A 27,904-nucleotide genomic window follows, 5' to 3' on the forward strand; every position below is an offset into this window, starting at 1 on the left:
GCGTTGAATGGACTCTATCGCCCCCATCCGAACCAGATCAAACTGCAGCGTGGAAAATCACGTCATGAAAAAAAAAATCCTGCTATGATTGGCATAATCAATCATTTAATGACTCATTCAGACCAAATGAAAGGGTTCAAATTACGTTTATTTTTTATTATTACTTTCTGTAGCTGGGAAAAATTAAACCAAACAAATTGGAACATCATTTTGTATTATGCATAAAGGGCTGAGAGGGTTACGCTTGACAGTTAACAGCCCAAGCTACCCTGAATAACAAACAGGGTGGTTACTGGTGGTCGGTGTTGAGTTGGGGTTCTGGGGGCCAACTTCAGTTCCTGCAGTGTGTATTGTTTTTCATAGTTCTCAATGATGGCATCTGATCTAGCACTGAAAATAATCTCAAACAATTTTGACAACCCATGTTCATTATTTATAAACCATAGAGAGCATATGGAACTTTTACAGAAGTACAAAACAAAACTGAAAAAGGAGTAGGAGACTGTAGTTGAGGAAGAGAAGAAGCCACATTATTATTATTTTTTTTTGAACAGGAGCACTGTTGTAAATCCAGTTACCTCACCAAAGGCCTGTTTGGGATACAAGTTATTGGTCCTGATGCCAACCAAAAACAATTAACGAGTGATTTCAATATTAGACATTTTTATTCTCTCCTCAGTCTTTTGTACATTTTTGTTAAAATTCCCCTATAAGTTGCTTTAACAAACCCAGCTTCAACATATGGCAACCAGAAATCTAAACTTGAGATGTCCCAGAGCATGTGACAATACCTGCAATTGGTTAACTTTCATCCCCAGATGAGAACATTCTGGAAAATGACAAGTGTCATTGATTGATACAGTAGGTTTGAGCATATTAAACCAATTGAAATATTATCCATATTCAATTACTTTTTCTAGACCAATTCCAAAAAGTGTAATGATTCTAGATGACTTAACTTTTTCAGCCAACATATGGAAACTTTGATCAATTATTTAAAAAAAAAAGCAATACACTGATTCATCAGAGAAATCGACAATCAGTGTAAAACATATAGAACAGATGTAATCAGAACACACCTGTGATATGACTCTTGTGATTCTAGAATCTTATCTTCCATGGAAACAATTTAGCATGTAATTCAAGACAGACTGTATTATACTATTGGTTCTCTTTACAGACATGTTATTACAAATATGAAGGGACAACTCAGAATGGAATAATAGAAATCCAAAGCAGAGTCTTCAGACAAAAATATAGAGATCCTCTACTTGTTTTGCTTATGTCAAACATGAGTGTGGAGCAGCTCTGTCAAATTGCAAATACAGATGTAGGATCTTAATTTGAGCCATTCTCCTACAGCAGGAACAGAATCCTGCAGCAACAGGAAAAATGTGAATTATAATTAATGGACATTTTTGTAAAGGTTGATACATTGTTCGTGAGGGAAAATCTTGAAATTACAAACTTTAGAAGCTTTTTTAACATTTCAGATACGCTGCAAGTTTTAAAATGTCCTGTGTTGCAAGAAAGTTCTTCTGCAACAGGGTGATCAAATTAAGATACCATATCTGTAGATGAAGAACATGCATGGGAAGGAAAAATGTTTTACTGTATTTTCTAAAAAGTGTATGAGGCTAGTATAAATTGTTCAGTTGTTAAAACCCCAACATCATGACAGGAATTTTTCATTTATACATCAGTTCCCAAACATATCCAATAACTTACTGTAAATACAAACAAATTCCAAATGAACTGCTACTGAGGTTATGTACTGAAAACATCATTGCTCAGTTCTTTTAAACTTAAAGAGAATGTTTATTGGAGATCATATTTTTTGTCTTTTAGCTTTTTTAGGGTACTCTTGAATATGAAGTAAACAGTTCCAAGTAATTTCACCTTGACCACACCCCAACAGTTTGTCTGCATCCCATTCGCTGAGTCTAAGATGACAGAGGGCCAATCAGCTCCTAGTTCCATCCAATAGGTAAAGAGCTGTCCATCGTTTCCATGGTAAGACATCAACACGCAGTCGGCAGAAGGCCAGCATAAGTTCTTGAGAGAAAAGCAACATTCTCAAGCCATCATAAACTCACAGACATCATGGCTGACAAACATATGGAAGGAAGCCCTTTATGCATTTCTTGTTTTGCTCCGGTGTAAATCGCTCTTTATGCACACTGATCAAACATCGGTGAGCCTCATGAGAAACAACAGACTTGAAAGAGAAACAAAAACACTAAGACATTTTTTTTATTGAGAATGCTTCCCCTCAAAAGTTTGGAGGCTGCGTTTCCATAACTGTCCTCGGGGGGAGAGGGAGGGGGGCTGTATTGTTGGCATTGACAACAGTAGCTAATGGTTATTGATAATGGTAATGAATGAGATTATTATTTCCATGTGTTAGCTGTCTGGGAGATGGGGCGCGATGGAATCATGTCCAGGAGGTACTCTCTCTGGCGGGCGTCCACTGTGGACGAGGTCTTATGGACTGACAGACTGGGGTTCACATAGGCCATGGTCACACCTGCAGAGAGAGGGGAGAGGTCAGTCTCTGACGAAGAGAGTGCACGGAGCATAATACCACACACACACACACAAGAGCACGCACAGATGCACAAAACCACGCACGTGTAAATAACATTGATCTCAAAGCAGAGAAAACATGGACTAACTCTACTCTAGGGGGAGGTGAGGTGAGCTAGCCATGGAGTCCAAGGAAAAACCCAGCCACCAGAAGGACTGAAGCAGGAAGGAGGAGACAGAGCATTGAGGGGTACAGAGGGAGAATCTCAATTGCATACTCCTCGCGTCCTCTCTTCTCGCCTCCTTCTCAAAACCCATTAGATGAGAAAGCCAGAGGTCCCTCCCCTCTGACCTTCTCCTCCAATGGATTTTGAGGAGGCGAGGAGAGAGGATGCAATGAGTATGCAATTGAGATTCTCCCACAGAGAAGTGAGATGCAGAGTCCAAAAACAATCCCTATCCCATTGGCTTAGGAGTAAACATTATGGTGATGACTCCACCTAGGAAGCTCCAGTAGGTTTAGACAAGCTTCGGACATTTTGCTTACACCTGTTTCCCTCAGATCAGCAAACACCCAAAGGGAAGCAACTAGTAAAAGGGGCTAGGGGGTGTTTTTGGACTGGGACAAACGTTTAGTGTGTAGAGGTAGAAGCTGTGGGCAGTGTGGTGTGGTGGGTTGGTTGGTTGGGGGCCCAGTCGGTATTAGAGTCTACCTGTGTTGATGTTCTGCTTCCTCCATGCAGTGGCTTGGGCGCTACCTCTGCTGCTGTTCCCACTGGAGCTGCCCTTAGAACCCTGGGCAGCGGGGCGCACATGGGCATGCTTACCTGGCCGGCTGACCAAGGCCGCAGCGGCCACAGCGCTCTGCAGCTGAGAGGAGGAGGAGGAGAAGGAGTGGGACACGCCCCTCACCCCCACCGATGGGATACTGCCACGGGAGAGCTGGCCCTGAGGGCTCTGCGGGGAGGGAGAAAGAAGATATAGAATATTGAGTGACAAGAACAGACCACACAAGCCAAGGGAACCATACTCTCTGTATGTAGGAAAATCTTAGAACCGTCTGTATCAAATTGAATGTGACAGGGCCTGGAGTGGCTCCGGTGGGGATGTGACAGTTTCAGGGAACTGTTGAGAAGTGTCTCACCCCTACCTGTTTGATGTTGGAGTGGTGGCGTGCAACGCTCTGTCCTCTGTTCTGCTGCTGGTGATGGTGATGGTGCTGCAAAGAGGAGACCCTAGCCTGGGCCTGAACCTGCTTCAGCTGCTGGGACATCAGATGCTCCGCCTTCACCGACGGAGAGGAGGAGGAGGAAGAGGAGGAGGGGGTGTGAGAGACAGGGGAGGCGGTCTGCTGGAGGATCCGCTGCTCTATCTCCTGCTCCTGCTGTAGGGCCTTGACGAACGCAGCCTTCAGCCTATTGGTGTGCTCAGCCTTTAGGGCTTTCTTCTGATTGGAGGACATGCAGTCAGCACAGAGTATGGTCCCGCCCTTGGCCTTGTCCTGCCTCCAGCGACAAGTAAAGTCGGTGCTACACTGGATGCAGGTGAAGGGCTCTTTGATGGCAGGCTTGACCGGGGGCAACCCTGTTTTAGCTGGGGAGGACAGAGGATGAGTGGGATTACAGGAGAAAACTGGTTTCAATATGAAGCCTAATGATCAAATACTACTGGAGGAAACCCATCTGACAGTATTGTGCTGTTAGGGTATGACCTCTCCTGGTGAAGTGATATTATTGTGTAATGAAGTGTCTGTGAGTGTAAAATATGTGTTTGTGTAACTTTGATGATGGAATACTGTAATTTAATAGTGTTAATATCAGCAAAATGTTTTGTACCGCTAGTGGCGGTTTAGTAGTGATATACAATGATTATAAGCAGTGTAGCGAGTATGTTTATAACAGTGTAGTGAGTATGTTAATAACAGTGTAGCGAGTATGTTAATAACAGTGTAGTGAGTATGTTAATAACAGTGTAGCGAGTATGTTAATAACAGTGTAGCGCGCTTGTTAATAACAGTGTAGTGAGTATGTTAATAACAGTGTAGTGAGTATGTTAATAACAGTGTAGCGAGTATGTTAATAACAGTGTAGCGAGTATGTTAATAACAGTGTAGCGCGCTTGTTAATAACAGTGTAGCGAGTATGTTAATAACAGTGTAGCGAGTATGTTAATAACAGTGTAGCGAGTATGTTAATAACAGTGTAGTGAGTATGTTTATAACAGTGTAGTGAGTATGTTAATAACAGTGTAGCGAGTATGTTAATAACAGTGTAGCGAGTATGTTAATAACAGTGTAGTGAGTATGTTAATAACAGTGTAGTGAGTATGTTAATAACAGTGTAGCGAGTATGTTAATAACAGTGTAGCGAGTATGTTAATAACAGTGTAGCGAGTATGTTAATAACAGTGTAGCGAGTATGTTAATAACAGTGTAGTGAGTATGTTAATAACAGTGTAGCGAGTATGTTAATAACAGTGTAGCGAGTATGTTAATAACAGTGTAGTGAGTATGTTAATAACAGTGTAGTGAGTATGTTAATAACAGTGTAGTGAGTATGTTAATAACAGTGTAGTGAGTATGTTAATAACAGTGTAGTGAGTATGTTAATAACAGTGTAGTGAGTATGTTAATAACAGTGTAGTGAGTATGTTAATAACAGTGTAGTGAGTATGTTAATAACAGTGTAGCGAGTATGTTAATAACAGTGTAGCGAGTATGTTTATAACAGTGTAGCGCGCTTGTTTATAACAGTGTAGCGAGTATGTTTATAACAGTGTAGCGCGCTTGTTTATAACAGTGTAGCGAGTATGTTTATAACAGTGTAGTGAGTATGTTAATAACAGTGTAGTGAGTATGTTAATAACAGTGTAGTGAGTATGTTAATAACAGTGTAGTGAGTATGTTAATAACAGTGTAGTGAGTATGTTAATAACAGTGTAGTGAGTATGTTAATAACAGTGTAGTGAGTATGTTAATAACAGTGTAGTGAGTATGTTAATAACAGTGTAGTGAGTATGTTAATAACAGTGTAGTGAGTATGTTAATAACAGTGTAGCGAGTATGTTTATTACAGTGTAGCGCGCTTGTTTATAACAGTGTAGCGAGTATGTTTATAACAGTGTAGCGCGCTTGTTTATAACAGTGTAGCGAGTATGTTTATAACAGTGTAGTGAGTATGTTAATAACAGTGTAGTGAGTATGTTAATAACAGTGTAGCGCGCTTGTTTATAACAGTGTAGCGCGCTTGTTTATAACAGTGTAGCGAGTATGTTTATAACAGTGTAGTGAGTATGTTAATAACAGTGTAGTGAGTATGTTAATAACAGTGTAGCGAGTATGTTAATAACAGTGTAGTGAGTATGTTAATAACAGTGTAGTGAGTATGTTTATAACAGTGTAGCGCGCTTGTTTATAACAGTGTAGCGAGTATGTTAATAACAGTGTAGTGAGTATGTTAATAACAGTGTAGCGAGTATGTTAATAACAGTGTAGTGAGTATGTTAATAACAGTGTAGCGAGTATGTTAATAACAGTGTAGTGAGTATGTTAATAACAGTGTAGTGAGTATGTTAATAACAGTGTAGTGAGTATGTTAATAACAGTGTAGCGAGTATGTTTATAACAGTGTAGCGCGCTTGTTTATAACAGTGTAGCGAGTATGTTAATAACAGTGTAGTGAGTATGTTAATAACAGTGTAGCGAGTATGTTAATAACAGTGTAGTGAGTATGTTAATAACAGTGTAGCGAGTATGTTAATAACAGTGTAGTGAGTATGTTAATAACAGTGTAGCGAGTATGTTAATAACAGTGTAGTGAGTATGTTAATAACAGTGTAGTGAGTATGTTAATAACAGTGTAGCGAGTATGTTAATAACAGTGTAGCGAGTATGTTTATAACAGTGTAGCGAGTATGTTTATAACAGTGTAGTGAGTATGTTAATAACAGTGTAGGGAGTATGGGGTGGGGCAGAGGAAAGGGTTGGGAAACCCTGGTATTGGGTAATTTAGAGTTAATACCAGCGTAATAGGTACTGTACCTCTCATCATGGAGTCCAGCAGGTTCTGCACCACGTCCTCCAGGCCCACTAGGTAGATGAACTCGTTGTTGGCTGCCGAGGGCAGGAAGTTGAGCTCTGGGGCGGGAGGCTTGGGAGGAGGAATCTCCAGAAGGGTCTTCTCCAGCTGCTTACGCAGGGCTAGCTTAGCCGCAGCCTGACGGGCGGCAGGAGAGTCGTTCACGTTGACCACTGACACACTGCTGTTTCCAGACTGGGAAGAGATAGAAGAACCCTTCATGTTGGTTGGAGAGGCCTGGGAGAGAGTGGGATGAGGACCGGATGAGAGGGGAGGAGACAAGTGGGGGAAGAAGGTATCCAGGTGAGGTTTGAGGTCAATCGTTTAAAAAAAACATGATTATTTTTTACAGCAAGACAGATCAGATTAATCAAAACTGTTGTAAATTCAGGTCTATTCTCTAGAGGAAAGTTAGCTAAGCTTGAGCGGTTCAATATACCCAAAGTGTGAATGCAATTGGATTGATAAAATCAAATCTGCAAGTCTCACCACTCTATGATCCACTAGCCTAGAGGGGAGAACACCATCTCTACTTGCCATTTTCAATCTGTATCAAGTGCAAGGCTGCCTCATGTGCACCAGCTGATCGCAACGATACCGTTGAAAACAATCATCTTTCATCAACAATATCTGTTTTATAATGCACATTCAATGCACTTATCGTCAAATAATAACTACTACTACTACTGGCTTCCTATCCAAACTTCTCAAAATTATTGCTAATTGCCAAAAGGATGTAACTAATTATTTAATTTAGTACTTTGGTTCTCCATATGTTTTTTTTTAATCACTGCTTCTCAGAGTCTGAACCACGCCCTTTGGCAAAGCCTTTAAAAATACTGTGTTTCATGTGTTTTGTATCATTTTTGGTCAACTGATGAAACTAACACTGTACAAATTCAAGACTATTTAATCAGTGTTATTTCCTAATAGTTGCTTTTTGAAAATACAATCTACACAGGATATTCTAATCATCAGGTTTTGCATGGGTGTAGTTTTGGCTTGCCTGGTGACATCACCGGGCTCTATAAATTAACAAAGTGGAGGCAGTTCTGGATTTCATGGAGATTTCGGTGCCAGTGCAGGATTCTTTTTTACGTAGCTGCTGCCCAGTAGTGATGTGAAGTTTGGCTCTTTTTAATGACTTAGATCTGTTCAACACGTTCAGTCAAAAGAACAAATCTTTTGACTCATTTTATTCAGTAATGCCAAGAGCATGCAGAACCCCCTACTGGCAAACAATTAAGTAAAAACTCGGTAGGTTTCATGATTCTACAAGCCTCTCATTCACCATAGGGGCTTATTGTAGCTGTCATTTGTGACAGACTTCTGAAAAAAAGTGTCCATTTGTGATATCTAAGTATACAAATGCGATTATTTAGTGATAGCTTTGAAAATAGGTCTAATTGTGGCCACAACCAGACTAGATTCTGAACAACTCTTTGCGGAATGTTCTCGGCTTGATAATCGCGAGAGATTAGCACAGTATGCAAGCTGCAGCAGCCATCCAAACTAATCGTTCTCGAGTTTAAGTGTTGAGTAGAGGCATGTGTTTGTTTTGGTTCTACAAAGCTGTGTTCATCGAATAACATTCAATAATCAATTAATTGCATTAACCCTGGTCATCAAATTTATTATAATGTGGGCACATAAGCTATATAAAAAATTATTGTTGTCTTTTGCTATAGATGACTTTCATGATGTTTTAGCGCTGAAAACCATTATGCTACGTTTTTGCCAATTGAAGACAATTCAAAAAAGCAGACAAAAACTCTAAGACTATAAGGATGCCTGCCGTGTCACTTGAATAGTGTATAATAGCTCATTTCAGGTTACATATCCCTCCCATTAGGTCCCTCCAGGCTGGTGGATTGATCCACACCACAGATAAAAGAGGAAACCCAGATAGTTCACATGGGGTATAAATCCAAATAATCCATTTAGAACCCACTCACCACCAAATATGGTGATGAAGGGAAGTCCATTGGCGGGCAGAGGGAGGAGATGGAGCTAGATGAACTGGGCCGACATTCTGCTGATTTTCTCATCAATGAAAAATCAGATCTCAATAGTTTTCTGTTCCCAAAAGTAGAATATTTTACGAACGAAGTGCACTAAGTTTTGTAGACTTGACGCGTTGCCAGAGTAAAAAAAAAATGGGTGTTGTTTAGAAGCAGTGCAAGGCCAAATTGAGTTTTTGCACACGTAAAAAGTAGACGTTCCCTGATGAAAATATGCAATTAAATGCTAAGATGCACCAATGGGATCGAGCTTGTAGGTGCTTGGCTCTGCCCACCTCCTTGCTTGTTCTGCCCACGGTGCTTCATTTGCTCCCATTGGAAAAGACACAGATTAACTATCTTGGGTTAATTCTATAATCTTTGTCCACACTGTGGTTATTGCACCACTCTGGTGCTCTCCCCCTCACATCTCAGACCAATCCAAGACATTCATAGCCAAATTCTTGCTTGAGAAATAGTTTGTTTATTTTTAACCATTTTAATGGAAACCTATTGCAGTAAGCGACTTATTTGTTACCCAGAAATGATTTGTTATCGAGATAAACCTCTGACCCACTTGTGAGATGTTAACCAGCAGGCTGGCATTGTTGACGTTGCCCACCCTGATGAGGCCTGACTGCATGAGGCCTCTCTGGGCCTGAGAGCCGGGTACGTTGGCCCTGGGAGCCAGCAGCAGAGGAGGGGGGCCAGAGCTCCCTGAGCCAGACCCTGACAGCTGCTGTTGCTGCTGCTGCCGGAGAGACTGGATCTGCTGGGGAGACACAGCGATTGGCTACCCGGGACACATGACACATGGGGGACAGGGGAGTGAGTGGACAGAGGAGGAGAACAGGGACAGGGCAGGGATATAGGGGGCCAACATAGGTCAGACAGAGGACATATAAGAAAGGGCAAAGGACAGTCAGAGGACAGAACAATTATAGGGACAAAGCAGTGATATGGGGGGAGTGTGGAGAGATAGGGAGGGAATGAGAGAGAGAAAAAAGAAAACAGGTGAGCATAGTCTAAGACACAAAACTCTGTCATTTTGAGTATTGATATCAGTAGATTGTGGCGTGTCTTACCTGTGCCCCTCTGACCAGAGGTGGCATGATGATCTGGGAGTTGTGGGAGCCATGTTTGGAGGAGATCTGCTGCCCTCCCCTCACCAGAGGAGGTGGAATGACTGTGCCTGAACTCCTACCTGACACCACCTGGGGATAAAATTAAACGATGCAATAAACAGAAACCTGGTTAACATGATAAACTTGTGTGTGAATTAAAGCTTGTTTGTGTGAGACAGATGACTGACCTGCTGGGAGCCTTTGCTGGCTGCGATGGATCCCCGGATCAGAGATGGAGGAGCCGCAGAACCCGACAATCCTGAGGGCTGTGGAACAAGACAGAAATGGACAGAATGAGCTGTTTGTGTGTGTGGGTTTGTATGTGTGTGTGTGAGACTGGGATCTGAACTCCAATCTTCCGCTCTGGGAAACCAGAGGGGGAAACACTGATTTTAAAGGGCAACCAGGGTTACCTCATCACGATAGAGTGAGTCCAGCTCACCTTGGTTGCATGTGTCCATACCTTCTGCAACGCATCCTTCTGTATCTGACTCTGGCGTAGTTTCTTCAGCAGCACCAGCTTGGCCTCCTCCAACCTCAGCTCCTCCTTCAACTGTTTGATGATGCGATCCCTCTCCTCTGGCCTGCTCTTCTACACAGACAACAGATAAAGACTAGTTAGACCAAAGAGAGAAAGACCGGTACAGCATAAAGAGAGACCAGAGCTTCAATCCACAAAGTGTCTCAGAGGTAGAGCGCTGATCTAGGATCTGTCTGTACGTACAATATAAAAGTTGAAACTGATCCTAGATCAGCTCTCCTACTCAGAGATGCTTTGTGGATAAGGGCCCTGGGCCCGGACTAGTTATGAGTGCTGATCTAGGATCAGAAAACCATAGAAAGTGACTGGTATGAGGAACATTATGGGAGGGTGGTATAGCTCTTTCACTAACCATGAGTAGGACTGTGTCCAGCTCCTTGAAGTGGTTCAAACCATTCATCGGCGGACTGCAGGAGTCGTTATCTGACAGGACAATGACATCATCATCATCATCATCTGGGGACGGGGGACACGGCTCCCTCTTTATGGCCCTAATCGAAGGAAGAAGAAAGGAGTTGATATTTACATTGAATTTAATCTGAAAAAGGTGGAGAGAGGTGTAGTAACCCATGTTGTCCACAAGATGGTAACAAGAGTACATTCATAATATTATCTTCTATAGTTTCACTTCTCACGAAGTTGCACTTCAACAATAAGAGATATAGGTGGCACCTGGCTAGCCTCTTACAGGTGGCACCTGGCTAGCCTCTTACAGGTGGCACCTGGCTAGCCTCTTACAGGTGGCACCTGGCTAGCCTCTTACAGGTGGCACCTGGCTAGCCTCTTACAGGTGGCACCTGGCTAGCCTCTTACAGGTGGCACCTGGCTAGCCTCATAGGCTTTAGGTTTCTGTATAAGCACTTCGTGACATCTACTGGTGTAAAAAGGGTTTCCTAAATACATTTGATTTGTTAAAGAACGGGGGTCTTTTGGGACCGAGGGAATATATTGAAGAGGGTACAATTTGGATCAGTTCTCTGTTATCTACAGTGTCCAGTATCAGACAACTGTCCTCAGAAATGGCCCCCTTACCAGGAAACATAAAGCTGTGTTGACATGATAAGGAGTAGGAGGAGACTGCATTGTAAACTCCTCACACCTAGACTGATGGTGTCTCTACTGGAAGGCTACCAGTTTATATCTGTTGTATGTTAGATGTGTGTGGGCCAGTGGCTCAACACTAGTCTAACCACATTCTGTTTGAGTTTCATTAGCATCAATGAAATGTATTGTTTTGCTGTAAACTTGTATTGATATGAATTACTCAGTTGACAGTGTGACATAGAGTAATTGACTAATTCCAGATTGTAAAGACAGATTGTAAATTCTCAAAAGTGGGCATTAATATAATATTTAATGAATAAGGAGGGACAACCAGCCTCCTCCTCCTCCTCAACACCTTGAGTGACTTCTTCCTCAGGGTTTAGCAGCACCATCACCACTTCCTGTGGATTAATCACTCTTCCAAAGCAGGTCACATGACCCTCCACTCAGGCATCATCACGTGACCCTGCCTCTCACTCTGCCCCCCTCCCCTTGCTGTTCTTTCCACAGTGAAAACCATGGCAACAGCCAGTTGGAACCGGTTTATGACACACAGGCTTCATTTCGTTCAGGGGAGTTAAGGGCTCTCCAGTGATTTCACAGTTTCTCGCGTTTCAAAAATGAAGCAGCACAAAGTACATAGAGAGCTATGCAAACAAAGCTCCACCCCCTTCCCCTCAAAAAATGTACAAAATAATAATGTTTATCTAATTGATCTCCCCCTTGCCCACACCAAACCGATTTAAAAGACTTCTGTCAGAACCAAATTATAAAACGTTTTGTTCATTGGGGAAAACTGATCTGAAGTCAGTTTTAAATGGTATAGAGTAAATGCTACTACTAGTACTAGAGTAAAAGGAGCTGATCTCACATCAGTTTTTAAGAGAATAAATACAGTGTTCTCACCCTCTAGAGGTGCTCATGTCCAGAGCCTGCTCTCCTGTCTGGACCTCCACTTTAATGGTAGCCTTCACCTCCGTTGACATCATCATGCTGCTGGCCACCTTCGGTTCTGACCGCACAGTCTGGTTCTGCCCATCTAGATGCATCTCACTCTTCACCTTTACCTGGTCGCCGCAGTCATTCCGCTCAGTCCGGTTCTCTAAGCTCTGTTCTGACTGTTTCGGTGCCCGGTCCTGCTCTTGCTCTTTAGCCAGGTGCGATGGTAACACTAACGGTAATGTTAATTGGGGTAGTTCTGGTTCCGTTGCCTTCTCAGGCTGGACCACAGGCTTGACCAGAGGTTTAACCAGGTCCTGGTCATCCTTCGTTGTTTCAGGTTGTGGTTCTGGTTGTGGTTCATTTGGGCTCTCATGATCCTGGTCCGGAGCTCCAGTCTCGGCCCCGTCTAGTTTGAGCTTTTTGCTGTCAGACTGAGTGGGAGGTGCTTCAGAATCATGGGGTGAGATTTCCCTCCCCAGCGCCCTCTTCTGGCTGCGTGTCTGACGAACAGCCTCCTCAGACATCCCCCTACAAAGATAAGGAGAGAAGAAGACTTGGTCAGCCATTCACTGGAATAGACAAAGCTGACATCAATAGATAGTCAAACAGAATATAGCCTTGGACTAGGGTGGCTATAGCTGACCTCAAATCAGTTGTAAAGCATAACGTGTATAGACCTTGGACAGGCATCGCTGACCCTGAAGCAGTTACTGAGGACAGAGAGAAAACATTAACGCCAGATTCGGTCCCTCTCTATGAAGCTAGGTGGACAACAGATGTTGTCCTATGGGACAGAATGGAGTAGGAGACTTACAGTACTTAGCTAGTTCTCTCTTTCTCTCTGTGTCACTGCGACTGATGGCTAAGGGATTGGGATTGGAACACACATGACCACCTTGGTGCCAGCTACCCAGATGCTAGCTGCTCTTAATCCCTGCCTCCCGTTTACACACACACACACACACACACAGACCGTGATAGGGAGACAGAGACAAACAAGAAGTAGAGAGACTTGACCAGACAACACTACACTGTTCGAGATGCTGCAAGACTAACCACAGTCATACTGACAGACAGATAGTAAAGTGAGGAGTTGTGTTCTGTGTCATACATGCAGTAAACAAACAAATTGAAGACTCAGGCCTCTCGTCTGCCCAGTGACGGACGGCAGGAAGCTACGACTTTGGAAAAAAACAACCACATTTACACTTTCGCCAGGGGACACTTTTCAGCGATACACACAGCACCCACACATTTCCCCCTCCCCTTTCAATTTCTCAGAATAGTTATGTCCGCGAATATGCAGAGCACACACACACAGCCGCACTCAATACTGTAGTTGGGCCACTCACACACATCTCATCTGATAAAAGAAACCTGACAAGTTTTTTGTTTTTTTTACCCATCTGACATGACTAAGGCACATATGACCCTTCCCAGGATTCATTGGGAGACACAAAGCACTTTTCCTAAGAACCCGTTTAAACCGGTTGGCAAGTGTGTGTGTGTGGTTGAGAGAGAGAGGCTGAAGCAGGTTAACCCTTTGAGGCCCGGAATGAAAACTCCACTCCTACACTGACAGATTATTATTTGAGACGGTTGATTTGATTTCAAAAAAGCTTATGACTCAATTTGGCATGAGGGTCTGCTATACAAATTAATGGAAAGCGGTGTTCGGGGGAAAAAGATACTGGACTGACGATACTATAAAAATCAACAAGTGTGCGGTTAAAACTGCCAAAAACCACATCTCTTCCCACAGGGCCGTGGGGTGAGACAGGGATTCAGCTTGAGTCCCACCCTCTACAACATACAGGGCATTCGGAAAGTATTCAGACCCCCTGACTTTTCCCACAGGGCCGTGGGGTGAGATAGGGATGCAGCTTGAGCCCCACCCTCTACAACATACAGTGCATTTGGAAAGTATTCAGACCCCCTGACTTTTCCCACATTTTCTTATGTTACAGCCTTATTCTAAAATCTTTTTTGTTCCCCCAACTCAAACTACACACAATGCTCCATAATGACAAACCAAAAACTGGTTTTTGGCAGCGATTACAGCCGAGGCTTCTTGGGTATGACGCTACAAGCTTAAAACACCTGTATTTGGGGAGTTTCTCCCATTCTTCTCTACAGATACTCTCAAGCTCTGTCAGGTTGGATGGGGAGCGTTGCCTGCGCAGCTATTTTCAGGTCTCTCCAGAGATGTTCGATCGGGTTCAAGTCCAGGCTCTGGCTGGGCCACTCAAGGACATTCAGAGACTTGTCCCGAAGCTACTCCTGCGTTGTCTTGGCTGTGTGCTTAGTGTCGTTGTCCTGTTGGAAGGTGAACCTTCGTCCCAGTCGTAGGCCCTGAGAGCTCTGGAGCAGGTTTTCATCAAGGATCTCTCTGTATTTTGCTCTGTTCACCTTTCCCTCGATCCTGACTAGTCTCCCAGTCCCTGCCGCTGAAAAAAATCCCCACAGCATGATGCTGCCACCACCATGCTTCACTGTAGGGATGGTGCAAGGTTTCCTCCAGAAGTGACACTTGGCATTCAGGCCAAAGATTTTATTATTGGTTTCATCAGACCAGAGAATCTTGTTTCTCATGGTCTGAGAGTCCTTTAGATGCCTTTTGGCAAACTCCAAGCAGGCTGTCATGTTCCATTTACTGAGGAGTGGCGGCCAGCTCTAGGATAAGTCTTGGTGGTTCCAAACTTCTTCCATTTAAGAATAATGGAGGCCACTGTGTTCTTGGGGACCTTCAATGCTGCAGACATCTTTTAGTACCCTTCCTCAGATCTGTGTCTCAACACAATCCTGTCTCGGAGCTTAACAGACAATTCCTTCGATCTCATGGCTTTGTTTTTGCTCTGACATGAACTGTCAACTGCAGGACCTTATATAGACAGGTGTGTCACTTTCCAAATCATGCCCAATCAGTTGAATTTACCACTGGTGGACTCCAATCAAGTTGTAGACCCAGCTCAAGGATGATCAATGGGAACAGGATGCACCTGAGCTAAATTTTCTATCTCTTAGCAAAGGGTCTGAATACTTCTGTAAATAAGGTATTTCTGTTTTTTAATGCATTGGTTTTTGCCTTGTCATTATGGGGTATTGTGTGTAGATTGATAAGGGAAAAATGAATTCAACCCATTTTAGAATAAGGCTGTAAAGTAATAAAACGTGGAATAGGGAAAGGCATCTGAACAGTCTGCAGCACCCAGCCTCACCCTACTGCAATCTGAAGTCAAATGTCTACTGTTTGCTGATGATCTGATGCTGCTGGGCTATACACACCTCTGCCTAAACATCAGAGCCACAGGTAACTTCAACAAAGCTGTGAACGATCTGAGAGACAAGGCAAGAAGGGCCTACGCCATCAAAAGGAACATAAAATTCAACATCCCAATTTGGATCTGGCTACAAATACTTGAATCAGTTATAGAACCTATTTCCTTCATGGTTGTGAGGTCTGGGGTCCGCTCACCAACCAAGAATTCACAAAATGCAGAATCCTGCAAAAACATCCTCTGTGTACAACGTAAAACACCAAATAATGCATGCAGAGCAGAATCAGGCCAATTTGGTGTTAATTATCAAAATCCTGAAAAGAGACGTTAAATTCTACAACCACCTAAAATGAATCAAGCCTCAAACCTTATATAACAAAGCACTCACCTACAGAAAGATTAACCTAGAGAAGAGTCTCCTAAGCCAGCTGGTCCTGGGTCTCTGTTCACAAACAGACCCCACAGATCCCCCAACCAGCAACACAATTAGACCCAACTAAATCATGAGAAAACAAAAAGATAATTACTTGACACATTGGAAAGAATAAACAAAAAAACTGAGCAAACTAGAATGCTATTTGGCCCTAAAGAGAGAGTAAACAGTGGCAGAATACCTGACCATTGTGACTGACCCAAAATTAAGGAAAGCTTTGACTATGTAAAGTCTCAGTGAGCATAGCCTTGCTATTGAGAGAAGCCGCCGTAGGCAGACCTGGCTCTCAAGAGAAGACAGGCTATGTGCACACTGCACACAAAATGAGATGCACTTCCTAACCTCCTGCCAATGTATGACCATATTAGAGACATATTTCCCTCAGATTACACAGATCCACAAAGAATTCGAAAACAAACCCAATTTTGATAAACTCCCATATCTATTGGGTGAAATACCAGTGTGCCATCACAGCAGCAAGATGTGTGACCTGTTGCCACAAGAAAAGGACAACCAGTGAAGAACAAACACCACTGTAAATAGAACCCATATTTATGTTTATTTATTTTCCCTTTTGTACTTTAACTATTTGTGCACATCGTTATAACACTGTAAATAGCCATAAAATTACATTTTAAATGTCTCTATTCCTTTGGAACTTTTGTGAGTGAAATGTTTACTTTCATTTTTTATTATCTATTTCACTTGCCTTGGCAATGTAAACATCTGTTTCCCATGCCATTAAAGCCCTTTGAATTGAAAGTGATGGGGGGGAGGGGAGATGAAAGAATTAAAAAGAGGGAGGAATGAAAACGCCCAACATACTGATGCATACTCATGTCTGCTGTCACCATGACAACTCTGCACAGAACTCTGTAGGCACTGACTAGGTAGTAGTGCCTACAAGGCACAGATCTAGGACCAGCTCACCCTCCCCAAATCCTAAGCTCATCTATTAGGGCCGAAAACGCTAAACTGACTTCAGAGTGGTGTCTGGAGGAAACGTCATCCTATTCTTACAGTGCAATGTCACGGTCTACAGTGTAGTGGACCCTATGAGCAGCAGGTCCTAGGGTAGTTCAGCTTTTCAACAGGAAAGGTCAGGATCTAAATGACTTAATGGCTGACATATATCAGGTTACATCTTCATGACAGCTCACACACACACCTCTAACGCACCCACACAAAAATCTACCGAGATGACTTGTCTGTGACATTGTCCCTTACGGATATAAGTATTGATAGATCAGTGTTTCCCAAACTCGGTCCTGGGAACGCAAAGGGGTGCATGTTTTGGTTTATGCCCAAGCACTAAACAGCTGATTAAAATAATCAAAACTTCGTTACTTCAATATTTGAACCCCCTTGGGGCCCCGGGGACAGAGTTAGGGAAACACTGATAGATCCATCTATCAGCAAGCTCTCCTCTCCCTCTTTGCCACACACAGGAAAGGCCTATATTGGCATGATCTGAAAATCTCACCATACTGTACCTCCTCTACTCACTAAAAAGTGTGTGTGTGCCCAGGCAGTATATATTAGAGGTCGACCGATTAATCGGAATGGCCGATTTAATTAGGGCCGATTTAATTGGGGCCAATTTCAAGTTTTCAAAACAATCGGAAATCGGTATTTTTGGACACTGATTTGGCCGATTATTTATATATTCATTTAAGTTGTTTTTTTTACACCTTTATTTAACTAGGCAAGTCAGTTAAGAATACTTTTTTTCAATGACGGCCTAGGAACGGTGGGTTAACTGCCTTGTTCAGGGGCAGAACGACAGATGTTTACCTTGTCAGCTCGGGATTCAATATTGCAAACTTACAGTTAACTAGTCCAACACTCTAACCACCTGCCTCTCATTGCACTCCACGAGGAGCCTACCTGTTACGCGAATGAAGTAAGAGGCCACGGTAAGTTGCTAGCTAGTATTAAACTTATCTTATAAAAAACAAACAATCAATCATAATCACTAGTTACACATTTTCGAAATGATAGTTTCCGGATTCGACCATATTAATGACCAAAGGCTCTTATTTCTGTGTGTTATGCTATAATTAAGTCTATGATTTGATATTTGATAGAGCAGTCTGACTGAGCGATGGTAGGCAGCAGCAGGCTCGTAAGCATTCATTCAAACAGCACTCTCGTGCATTTTGCCAGCAGCTCTTCGCTACGCTTCAAGCATTGCGCTGTTTATGACTTCAAGCCTATCAACTCCCGAGATTAGGCTGGTGTAACCGATGTGAAATGGCTAGATAGTTAGCGTTTCAAACGTCACTCGCTCTGAGACTTGAAGTAGTTGTTCCCCTTGCCCTGCAAGGGCCGCGGCTTTTGTGGAGCGATGGGTAACGATGCTTCGAGGGTGGCTGTTGTCGATGTGTTCCTAGTTCGAGCCCAGGTAGGAGCGATTAGAGGGACGGAAGCTACAGTGGGGAGAACAAGTATTTGATAACCTGCAAAATCGGCAGTGTTTCCTACTTACAAAGCATGTAGAGGTCTGTCATTTTTATCATAGGTACACTTCAACTGTGAGAGACAGAATCTAAAACAAAAATCCAGAAAATCACATTGTATGATTTTTAAGTAATTAATTTGCATTTTATTGCATGACATAAGTATTTGATACATCAGAAAAGCAGAACTTAATATTTGGTACAGAAACCTTTGTTTGCAATTACAGAGATCATACGTTTCCTGTAGATCTTGACCAGGTTTGCACACACTGCAGCAGGGATTTTGGCCCACTCCTCCATACAGACCTACTCCAGATCCTTCAGGTTTCGGGGCTGTCGCTGGGCAATATGGACTTTCAGCTCCCTCCAAAGATTTTCTATTGGGTTCAGGTCTGGAGACTGGCTAGGCCACTCCAGGGACCTTGAGATGCTTCTTACGGAGCCACTCCTTAGTTGCCCTGGCTGTGTGTTTTGGGTCGTTGCATTGCTGGAAGACCCAGCCACGACCCATCTTCAATGCTCTTACTGAGGGAAGGAGGTTTTTGGCCAAGATCTCGCGATACATGGCCCCATCCATCCTCCCCTCAATACGGTGCAGTCGTCCTGTCCCCTTTGCAGAAAAGCATCCCCAAAGAATGATGTTTCCACCTCCATGCTTCACGGTTGGGATGGTGTACTCATCCTTCTTCTTCCTCCAAACACGGCGAGTGGAGTTTAGACCAAAAAGCTCTATTTTTGTCTCATCAGACCACATTATCTTCTCCCATTCCTCCTCTGGATCATCCAGATGGTCATTGGCAAACTTCAGACGGGCCTGGACATGCGCTGGCTTGCGCAGGGGGACCTTGCGTGCGCTGCAGGATTTTAATCCATGACGGCATGGTGTGTTACTAATGGTTTTCTTTGAGACTGTGGTCCCAGCTCTCTTCAGGTCATTGACCAGGTCCTGCCGTGTAGTTCTGGGCTGATCCCTCACCTTCCTCATGATCATTGATGTCCCCCGAGGTGAGATCTTGCATGGAGCCCCAGACCAAGAGTGATTGACTGTCCTCTTGAACTTCTTCCATTTTCTAATAATTGCGCCAACAGTTGTTGCCTTCTCACCAAGCTGCTTGCCTATTGTCCTGTAGCCCATCCCAGCCTTGTGCAGGTCTACAATTTTATCCCTGATGTCCTTACACAGCTCCCTGGTCTTGGCCATTGTGGTGAGGTTGGAGTCTGTTTGATTGAGTGTGTGGACAGGTGTCTTTTATAGGGGTAATGAGTTCAAACAGGTGCAGTAAATACAGGTAATGAGTGGAGAACAGGAGGGCTTCTTAAAGAAAAACGAACAGGTCTGTGAGAGCCGGAATTGTTACTGGTTGGTAGGTGATCAAATACGTATTTTCCACTATAATTTGCAAATAAATAAATTAAAAATCCTACAATGTGATTTTCTGGATTTTTGTGTCTGTCATTGTGTCTGTCATAGTTGAAGTGTACCTATGATGAAAATTACAGACCTCTCATCTTTTTAAGTGGGAGAACTTGCACAATTGGTGGCTGACTAAATACTTTTTTGTCCCAATGTATATAGCTTGTGATGTAACGCCTGCCAAAACAGGGCATTTACCATGGCACTGACTCTGAATGGGATTTAGCCCAAAAGGAATGTAACCATGACAACAAACTGACAAGAAAGCAAGTAACCTTACCTATGGAATGCTCTCTGTCTCACCAGGAGGCAATTTCTAAATGATACCAACTACGATCAACTTCATCATTGTCACCACCATCACAGACCTTAACCATCTGGAAGTCTACAGCGGGGTCTTTCATACAACAGTCAGACAAAAACACACTATCAGGCCGCTGCACAAGCACTACCGGTCAATAGAAACAGTGTCTAAGACTGCAACCCTGCATATGTTTTCTGTTTTTTCTTTACTGCATATCTTAAGGGTAGGCAACAACACATCTGCCACACTGATCCACAACAAGGGGGCCCCTCAGGGGTGCGTGCTTAGTCCCCTCCTGTTCACCCATGACTGCATGGCCAATTACGACTCCAACACCATCATTAAGTTTGCAGACGACAACGCTGGTAGGCCTGATCACCGACAACGATGAGACAGCCTATAGGGAGGAGGTCAGAGGCCTGGCAGTGTTGTGCCAGGACAACAATCACTCCCTCAACACGATCAGGAAAAGGAGGGCCATGCACACCCACATTCTCATCAACGGGGCTGTAGTGGAGCAGGTTGAGTGCTTCAAGTTCCTTGGTGTCCACATCACCAACAAACTATCATGGTCCAAACACACCAAGACAGTTGTGAAGAGGGCACAACAATGCCTATTCCCCCTCAGGAGAATGAAAATATTTGGCATGGGTCCTCAGATCCTCAAAACATTCTACAGCTGCACCATGGAGAGCATCTTGACTGGTTGCATCAAGGCCTGGTATGGAAACTGCTCTGTCTCCGACCGCAAGGCGCTACAGAGGGTAGTACGTACAACCCAGGACATCACTGGGGCCAAGCTTCCTGCTATCCAGGACCTCTATACCAGGCGGTGTCAGAGGAAGACCCTAAAGATTGCCAAAGACTCCAGCCACCCTAGTCATAGACTGTTCTCTCTGCTACTGCACGGCAAGCGGTACCGGAGCGCCAAGTCTAGGTCCAAAAGGCTTAACAGCTTCTTCCCCCAAGCCATAAGACTACTGAACAGCTAATCAAACGGCTACCTGGACTATTTGCATTGACCTCCCCCTTTTTTACTCTGCTGCTTCTCACCGTTTAATATCTATGCAAAGTCACTTTACCCTAACCTACATATTACCTCAATTACCTTGACTAACCTGTACTCCCGCACATTGACTCAGTACAAGAGGTCGACCGATTATGATTTTTCAACGCCGATACCGATTATTGGAGGACCAAAAAAAGCCGATACTGATTAATCAGACAATTTATTATTTTTATTGTAATAATGACAATTACAACTATACTGAATGAACACTTATTTTAACTTAATATAATACATCGATAAAATCAATTTAGCCTCAAATAAATAATGAAACATGTTAAATTTGGTTTAAATAGTGCAAAAACAAAGTGCAATATGTGCCATGTAAGAAAGCTAACATTTAAGTTCCTTGCTCAGAACATGAGAACATATGAAAGCTGATGGTTCCTTTTAACATGAGTCTTCAATATTCCCAGGTAAGAAGTTTTAGGTTGTAGTTATTATAGGAATTATAGGACTATTTCTCTCTATACCATTTGTATTTCATTAACCTTTGACTATTGGATGTTCTTATAGGCACTTTAGTATTGCCAGTGTAACAGTATAGCTTCCGTCCCTCTCCTCGCTCCTCCCTGGGCTCGAACCAAGAACACATCGACAACAGCCAGCCTCGAAGCAGCGTTACCCATGCAGAGCAAGGGGAACAACTACTCCAAGTCTCAGAGCGAGTGACGTTTGAAACGCTATTAGCGCGCACCCCGCTAACTATCTAGCCATTTCACATCGTTTACACCAGCCTAATCTCGGGAGTTGATAGGCTTGAAGTCATAAACAGCGCAATGCTTGAAGCATTGCAAAGAGCTGCTGGCAAAACGCACGAAAGTGCTGTTTGAATGAATGCTTGCGAGCCTGTTGGTGCCTACCATCGCTCAGTCAGACTGCTCTATCAAATCATAGACTTAATTACAACATAATAACACACAGAAATATGAGCCTTAGGTCATTAATATGGTCAAATCCGGAAACTATCATCTCGAAAACAAAACGTTCATTCTTTCAGTGAAATACGGAACTGTTCCGTATTTTATCTAACGGGTGGCATCCATAACTCTAAATATTCCTTTTACATTGCACAACCCTCAATGTTATGTCATAATTACGCAAAATTCTGGCAAATTAGTTTGCAATGAGCCAGGCGGCCCAAACTGTTGCATATACTCTGACTCTGCTTGCAATGAACGCAAGAGAAGTGACACAATTTCACCTGGTTAACATTGCCTGCTAACCTGGATATCTTTTAGCTAAATATATAGGTTTAAAAATATGTACTTCTGTGTACTGATTTTAAGAAAGGCATTGATGTTTATGGTTAGATACAGTCATGCAATGATTGTGCTTTTTTCGCAAATGCGCTTTTGTTAAATCATCCCCCATTTGTTGATGTTGGCCGTCTTTGTTAGGAAGAAATAGTCTTCACACAGTTCGCAACGAGCCAGGCGGCCCAAACTGCTGCATATACCCTGACTCTGTTGCAAGAGAAGTGACACATTTTCCCTAGTTAAAATAAATTCATGTTAGCAGGCAATATTAACTAAATATGCAGGTTTAAAAATATATACTTGATTTTAAGAAAGGCATTGATGTTTATGGTTAGGTACACGTTGGAGCAACGATGGTCCTTTTTCCACGAATGCGCACTGCATCGATTATATGCAACGCAGGACACGCTAGATAAACTAGTAATATCATCAACCATGTGTAGTTAACTAGTGATTATGATTAATTGATTGTTTGTTTTTTACAAGATAAGTTTAATGCTAGCTAGCAACCTACCTTGGCTTCTTACTGCGTTCGTGTAACAGCCAGGCTCCTCGTGGAGTGCAATGTAAAGCAGGTGGTTAGAGCATTGGACTAGTTAACCGTAAGGTTGCAAGATTGAATCCCCGAGCTGACAAGGTAAAAATCTGTCGTTCTGCCCCTGAACAAGGCAGTTAACCCACCATTCTTAGGCCGTCATTTAAAATAAGAATATGTTGTTAACTGGACTTGCCTCGTTAAATAAAAGGTGTAAAAATAAATAAATAAAAATACAGCAAAAAATATATATATATATATATATTTAAATCGGTGTCCAAAAATACCGATTTCCGATTGTTTTGAAAACTTGAAATTGGCCCTAATTAAAGTGGCCATTCCGATTAATCAGTCGACCTCTACTCAGTACCCCCTGTATATAGCCTCGTTATTGTTAATTTATTTATATATTTTTTTAAAAACATTTGTTTATTTAGTAAATATTTTCTAAATTCTTATTTTTCTTAACTCCAAGGGCTTTTAAGGGCTTGTAAGTCAGCATTTAACAGTCAAGTCTACACCTTTTTATTCAGCGCACGTGACAAATTAAATGTGATTTAAATGATAATTTTCTTGATATCCAAGTATCAGCTTTAGAACATGATCATTGACTCTCAGAACATAGAGAGAATCAGGAAAATGGCTTCTGGAGAGGTTAATTCCAACGACAGGAAGCAGATGTAGGCTGTGCAATGATATGATACTTTTCCAAGGTCAGAAAATCAGCAAAAACTCCATCTCTGCTGTAGCTAACATATCCATGCCCAGGCCCTGTGTGGATTCTGTAACCTACAACCAGACCAAGTTCACTTCTTCTCAGCAGCCGCCTCAGCATGCCGTTTACTCACTAATACAGACCTTTACCTTGGTGAAAATATATATCTATCTATCTGCACTGCGGGATTCGAACCAGCTCAATGGATCGACGCAGAACCATACATTACATATGGAGCCTTTAGATAAGGTATTTACAAACTGGCCGGCATCCCGGAGTCACCTCTTCACTGTTGACGTTGAGACTGGTGTTTTACGGTTACTATTTAATAAATGTATTGTATAGTGTGTGTGGCAGGCTTACAATGATGGCAAAACAACATTTGAGAGTCCGCTGACCCTGGTGCTAGAGGGGATACGCAGCTGTAGGTTGAATGTTTGAAGGGGTACGGGACTATAAAAAGTTTGGGAACCACTGCTCTAGATCAACGATGGGACTGGCTCAAGCCAAAATAAGACTCTCCTAAAAACCATGTAATAGTTGAAGATAAGAGACACACAGGGGGACTGAGACCCTTCACAATGCATCAATACATGTCTAATCTGCTCTTTCAGACTAGATTATAGGCCTACATTAAGACAAAACAACATATGTTAATAACCCTGTGTGCCGCCTAAATAATATGGTCGCATACACATATTTAGCAAATGTTATTGCGGGTGTAGTGAAATGCCTGTGTTCCTAGCTCCAACAGTAATTAGTGTGAGTGGCAGATCTTCCAAGACTTAGCCATCTCTGTGTCTATGGGGAGTCAGGGCCGACGTGTCCTTACACAGAGGAGACAAAAAGCAGGCCTCTCACACCATAGGCTACAAACACCCTGTTAGACACCACTTGTGTTAACCTATGACCCATGGCCTGTTGGACAGGACAGGTGGTAAAAGGTCAGAGAAGAGAAAGACAGAAAATGTGTAGTATTTCAATGAGCTGCTTGGATGAGCTTTGACGGAGCTACCTCTCTAGGATACTTGAACTTTCTACACCGATAGCTAGTGGCTGGGTTTTTCAGAACTGTGCAATTCAATGGTTTACTTTGGGCATCTGTTTGTATGCTGCAAACAAACTAAAGAGAACTGGTCTAGAATTTGAATTGTTGGCATCAGCGCATTTGCATAACAAAATTTACATAGGCTAACGGCTATTGAGTTCAGAACCAGTAACACACACACACACACACAAATCCACAAGGATAAGTGTTTGTTTAGACAATGTAATGAACGCCTGGGAGTGGGACACAGTAAAGTCAATGCCACTTTGAGCAGGGTTCCAAACACAGGGGTGCCAATGAGTGTAGCCTAGAGTGTCCCCTTGACACAAATAATGTCACCTCCATAACTGTTACAAACGTCCACAACATGGACAGCAGATCTCTCATGTTATTAAAAAATATTACCCTTGGCCCTGCCCACTACCTTTAGGCCATCCTGAAGAGACCATATGTAATTGGAACCCTTGCTGTTGTTGAGGAAAGTTTGCATGACCACTTCACTGGTAACGACAGGAGACTGACTACAGAAGACTGACGACAAACAGTCTCCATCATTCAGGATTGCTTTACACAGAAGATAATTCTCTCTTCAGTTTAGGCCTACAGGCGCAGCCGCGAGACGATGTTTAGGGTGCTGCAATTTTTTCCCGCAGCACACCTGATTTTTAAGGGTACTGGAGCATCCCTACTTCCCTCGGCTATGCCTACAGGTGGTTTGTTGGGGCGGCCTAGGTAGCCTAGTGGTTAAAGCATTGGACATGTAACCGAAAGGTTGCAAGATCAAATCCCGAGCTGAAACATCTGTCGTTCTGCCCCTGCACAAGGCAGTTAAACCACTGTTCCTAGGCCATCATTGAAAGTAAGAATGTGTTAACTGACTGGCCTAGTTAAATAAAGATACAATTTAAAAAACGATACTTTCAATGAGGGTTGACCGTTTGCAATATTACATATACCTAAACGTCAGACTGCCCCCCCCCCCCCCTTTTTTTACTAGGCAAGTCAATTAAGAACAAATTCTTATTTACAATGACGGCCTTGGAACAGTGCTTGTTCAGGGGCAGAACGACAGATTTTTACCGTGTTCAGCTCGGGCATTTGATCTAGCAACCTTTCGGATACTGGCCCAACACTCTAACCACTAGGCTACCTGACGCCCCTTGCATTAAATCACAGGAACAGACATTCTTGGAAATCAACATGAGTGAATTGTTTGGACCTGTTACTCAACTCTATAAAGTGAATGTTAGGGATGCAATCACAAAGGCCAGAGAAGGGCTTACAAAGACTCTGCTCTGCCACTCTCCATCCAACTCTACATTACTATGCGGCCAGAATTTCTCACCGGCAATGTGAGGACACCTATAAGGTCCTCTTGACTAAGCGCACCCCCAAACCAGCCATGTGACATCACATTGCAAAGAACATCCAAATCTATTGTTCTGATGAACAACTGATTGTCCTGTTCCAGAACCTTTATGTTTGTATTTTTTTGCCACACTAGAAGTCCTAACAGAAACCAGAGTTAGCACTAAATTAGACAGATAGCCTTATCTTGCAAGCCATTTCCATATGATAAAATATGACCTTGTTGCATACTACTTGGTTACACATAACTAGGGGTCAGAATTTCCGTCGTGATCTGACCAGGAAAAACTCAGGACCCAAGGTACCAGCATAGGTACCAGTCACTGACAACTCAACTCACTGATCTTTGTAGCTACATGCAGTACAGCACAAAGTAACAGAGGCTGGCTCAGATACATTTGCAGGGCACTGCACCAGCCTATACATACCGCTAGGCTGGAGAAAAATAGTGTGTAAATGTGTGTGCGTTCAGCTTTAAGAGGAGGAAGACCATGGTCGTCACAGAGAAGTAGGAAGATTACCAGGGACTCTTAATCCGATACAGTACAACCTCCATTAAAAACAATACAAATACCGAAAATGCAAACTCGCCCCTTTAAAGACCAAACACAGCCCATGCTTTATTTTGACCGGCTTTTCGTAAGACCACGGCTAAATGGAGGAAATAGCTGGCATGTTTATAAATCGCACAACCATGAAAATAAACTAGCTAGCTAGCATAATGCCAATTTATCATTAGCACTCGTGCCATCTTAGCTACCTGTCCAGATATTTGTTTGGCAACAAAGTGAAGCACAATACACGCACTTTACGAAACCGTAACTTGGTGCATTTAAATTGCTAGCAAATAATTAGCTTGCTACCTAAACTTTTTTTAAAACATAAACAACAACAACCAGGTACCCGGACCTACAAGACAATGAAGTAACGTTAGCTGAGGCTAGCTTGCTTTTGGGGTGGGGAGAAGATGGCCAGCGGAAAATTGTAACTCCAACACTGGCCAAATGTCTCAGCTAGCTAATATATATAAATAAATATATATATAAAATATATTAGCTACATGTTTTAGTAGTTCGTGATTAGCATTGGCAAACTACCTGGGTTGTCAAAAGGCTAACTAGCCAAGTGCTGCTCTAAAAATAATTCTAACTCCCAGTCCAACGAACAAACACTCGACAATCCGATTCAGATTGACTGTCTCTGTTCGGTCGACTCAACTCAAAAAATATAGTTTCGAAGTGACATTATTAAAATACTAAATATCGTCTGACTATGTGTAGTCATAACAATAAAGTCTGGAGATGCGACTTCTATAAAACGTATGCACCGCCCTTCCCGTTCCCAACCGTAGCTTTTGCTCTGCGGAGAAGTGCTACTTTTCAACAGCCCATCAGCTTCTCTATCGTCACAGATAGGTGGAGGAAGAGGAGCTGGCTCGCGACAAGTCCGAATAAAAGGCTTCCCTCAATCCACTTCCACAAAAAAACTTCGGGACACCTCAATCAACTTACTCGGTCGATTCGACAGCGATCCGTCGACTGCGGGTCGTCCAAGGTATTTAGGATGACAATCAGCTCCGATAATTCGATGTTATTTAAAAATCCAGGGGATACCCTCTTTTTTTCTGCCCTCCCCGCTACCGCCTCTGTTGCCAAATAATGCGCTTCTCAACACACATGGAGCCGCGGCGTCACCGCAGTGGGCATGCGCGCTTCAGCACGCCAGGGGAACCAAGTGCACGTCTATAACCACTGATCACCAAGGGGCAAAGC

At 43.0% G+C, this 27,904-nt stretch overlaps 1 protein-coding gene across 7 annotated transcripts; it reads right to left on the reverse strand.

The window, feature by feature from the left end:
* Window positions 1–127: 127 nt before the first annotated feature.
* LOC110530713 (transcriptional repressor p66 alpha) lies at window positions 128–27,819 on the reverse strand. 7 transcript variants are annotated; one of them, XM_036986379.1, is made up of 11 exons: window positions 27,644–27,819; window positions 12,218–12,781; window positions 10,620–10,758; window positions 10,169–10,318; window positions 9,915–9,992; window positions 9,688–9,816; window positions 9,180–9,395; window positions 6,566–6,839; window positions 3,677–4,119; window positions 3,354–3,483; window positions 128–2,527 (listed from the first exon to the last, which is right to left on the reverse strand). In XM_036986379.1, exons 2-11 carry the CDS (start codon window positions 12,775–12,777, stop codon window positions 2,391–2,393), a joined length of 2,256 nt encoding a protein of 751 aa, XP_036842274.1. In that variant the 5' UTR covers window positions 12,778–12,781; window positions 27,644–27,819; the 3' UTR covers window positions 128–2,390. The 7 variants fall into 7 exon arrangements, with proteins under 7 accessions (XP_036842274.1, XP_036842271.1, XP_036842270.1 ...); XM_036986376.1 differs by having other exon boundaries at window positions 3,240–3,483; window positions 9,180–9,371; window positions 27,644–27,818; XM_036986375.1 differs by having other exon boundaries at window positions 3,240–3,483; window positions 9,180–9,374; window positions 27,644–27,818.
* Window positions 27,820–27,904: the final 85 nt, after the last annotated feature.

This window comes from Oncorhynchus mykiss, chromosome 8 (genome assembly GCF_013265735.2).
Source record: "Oncorhynchus mykiss isolate Arlee chromosome 8, USDA_OmykA_1.1, whole genome shotgun sequence".
NCBI classification, from domain to species: Eukaryota; Metazoa; Chordata; class Actinopteri; order Salmoniformes; family Salmonidae; genus Oncorhynchus; species Oncorhynchus mykiss.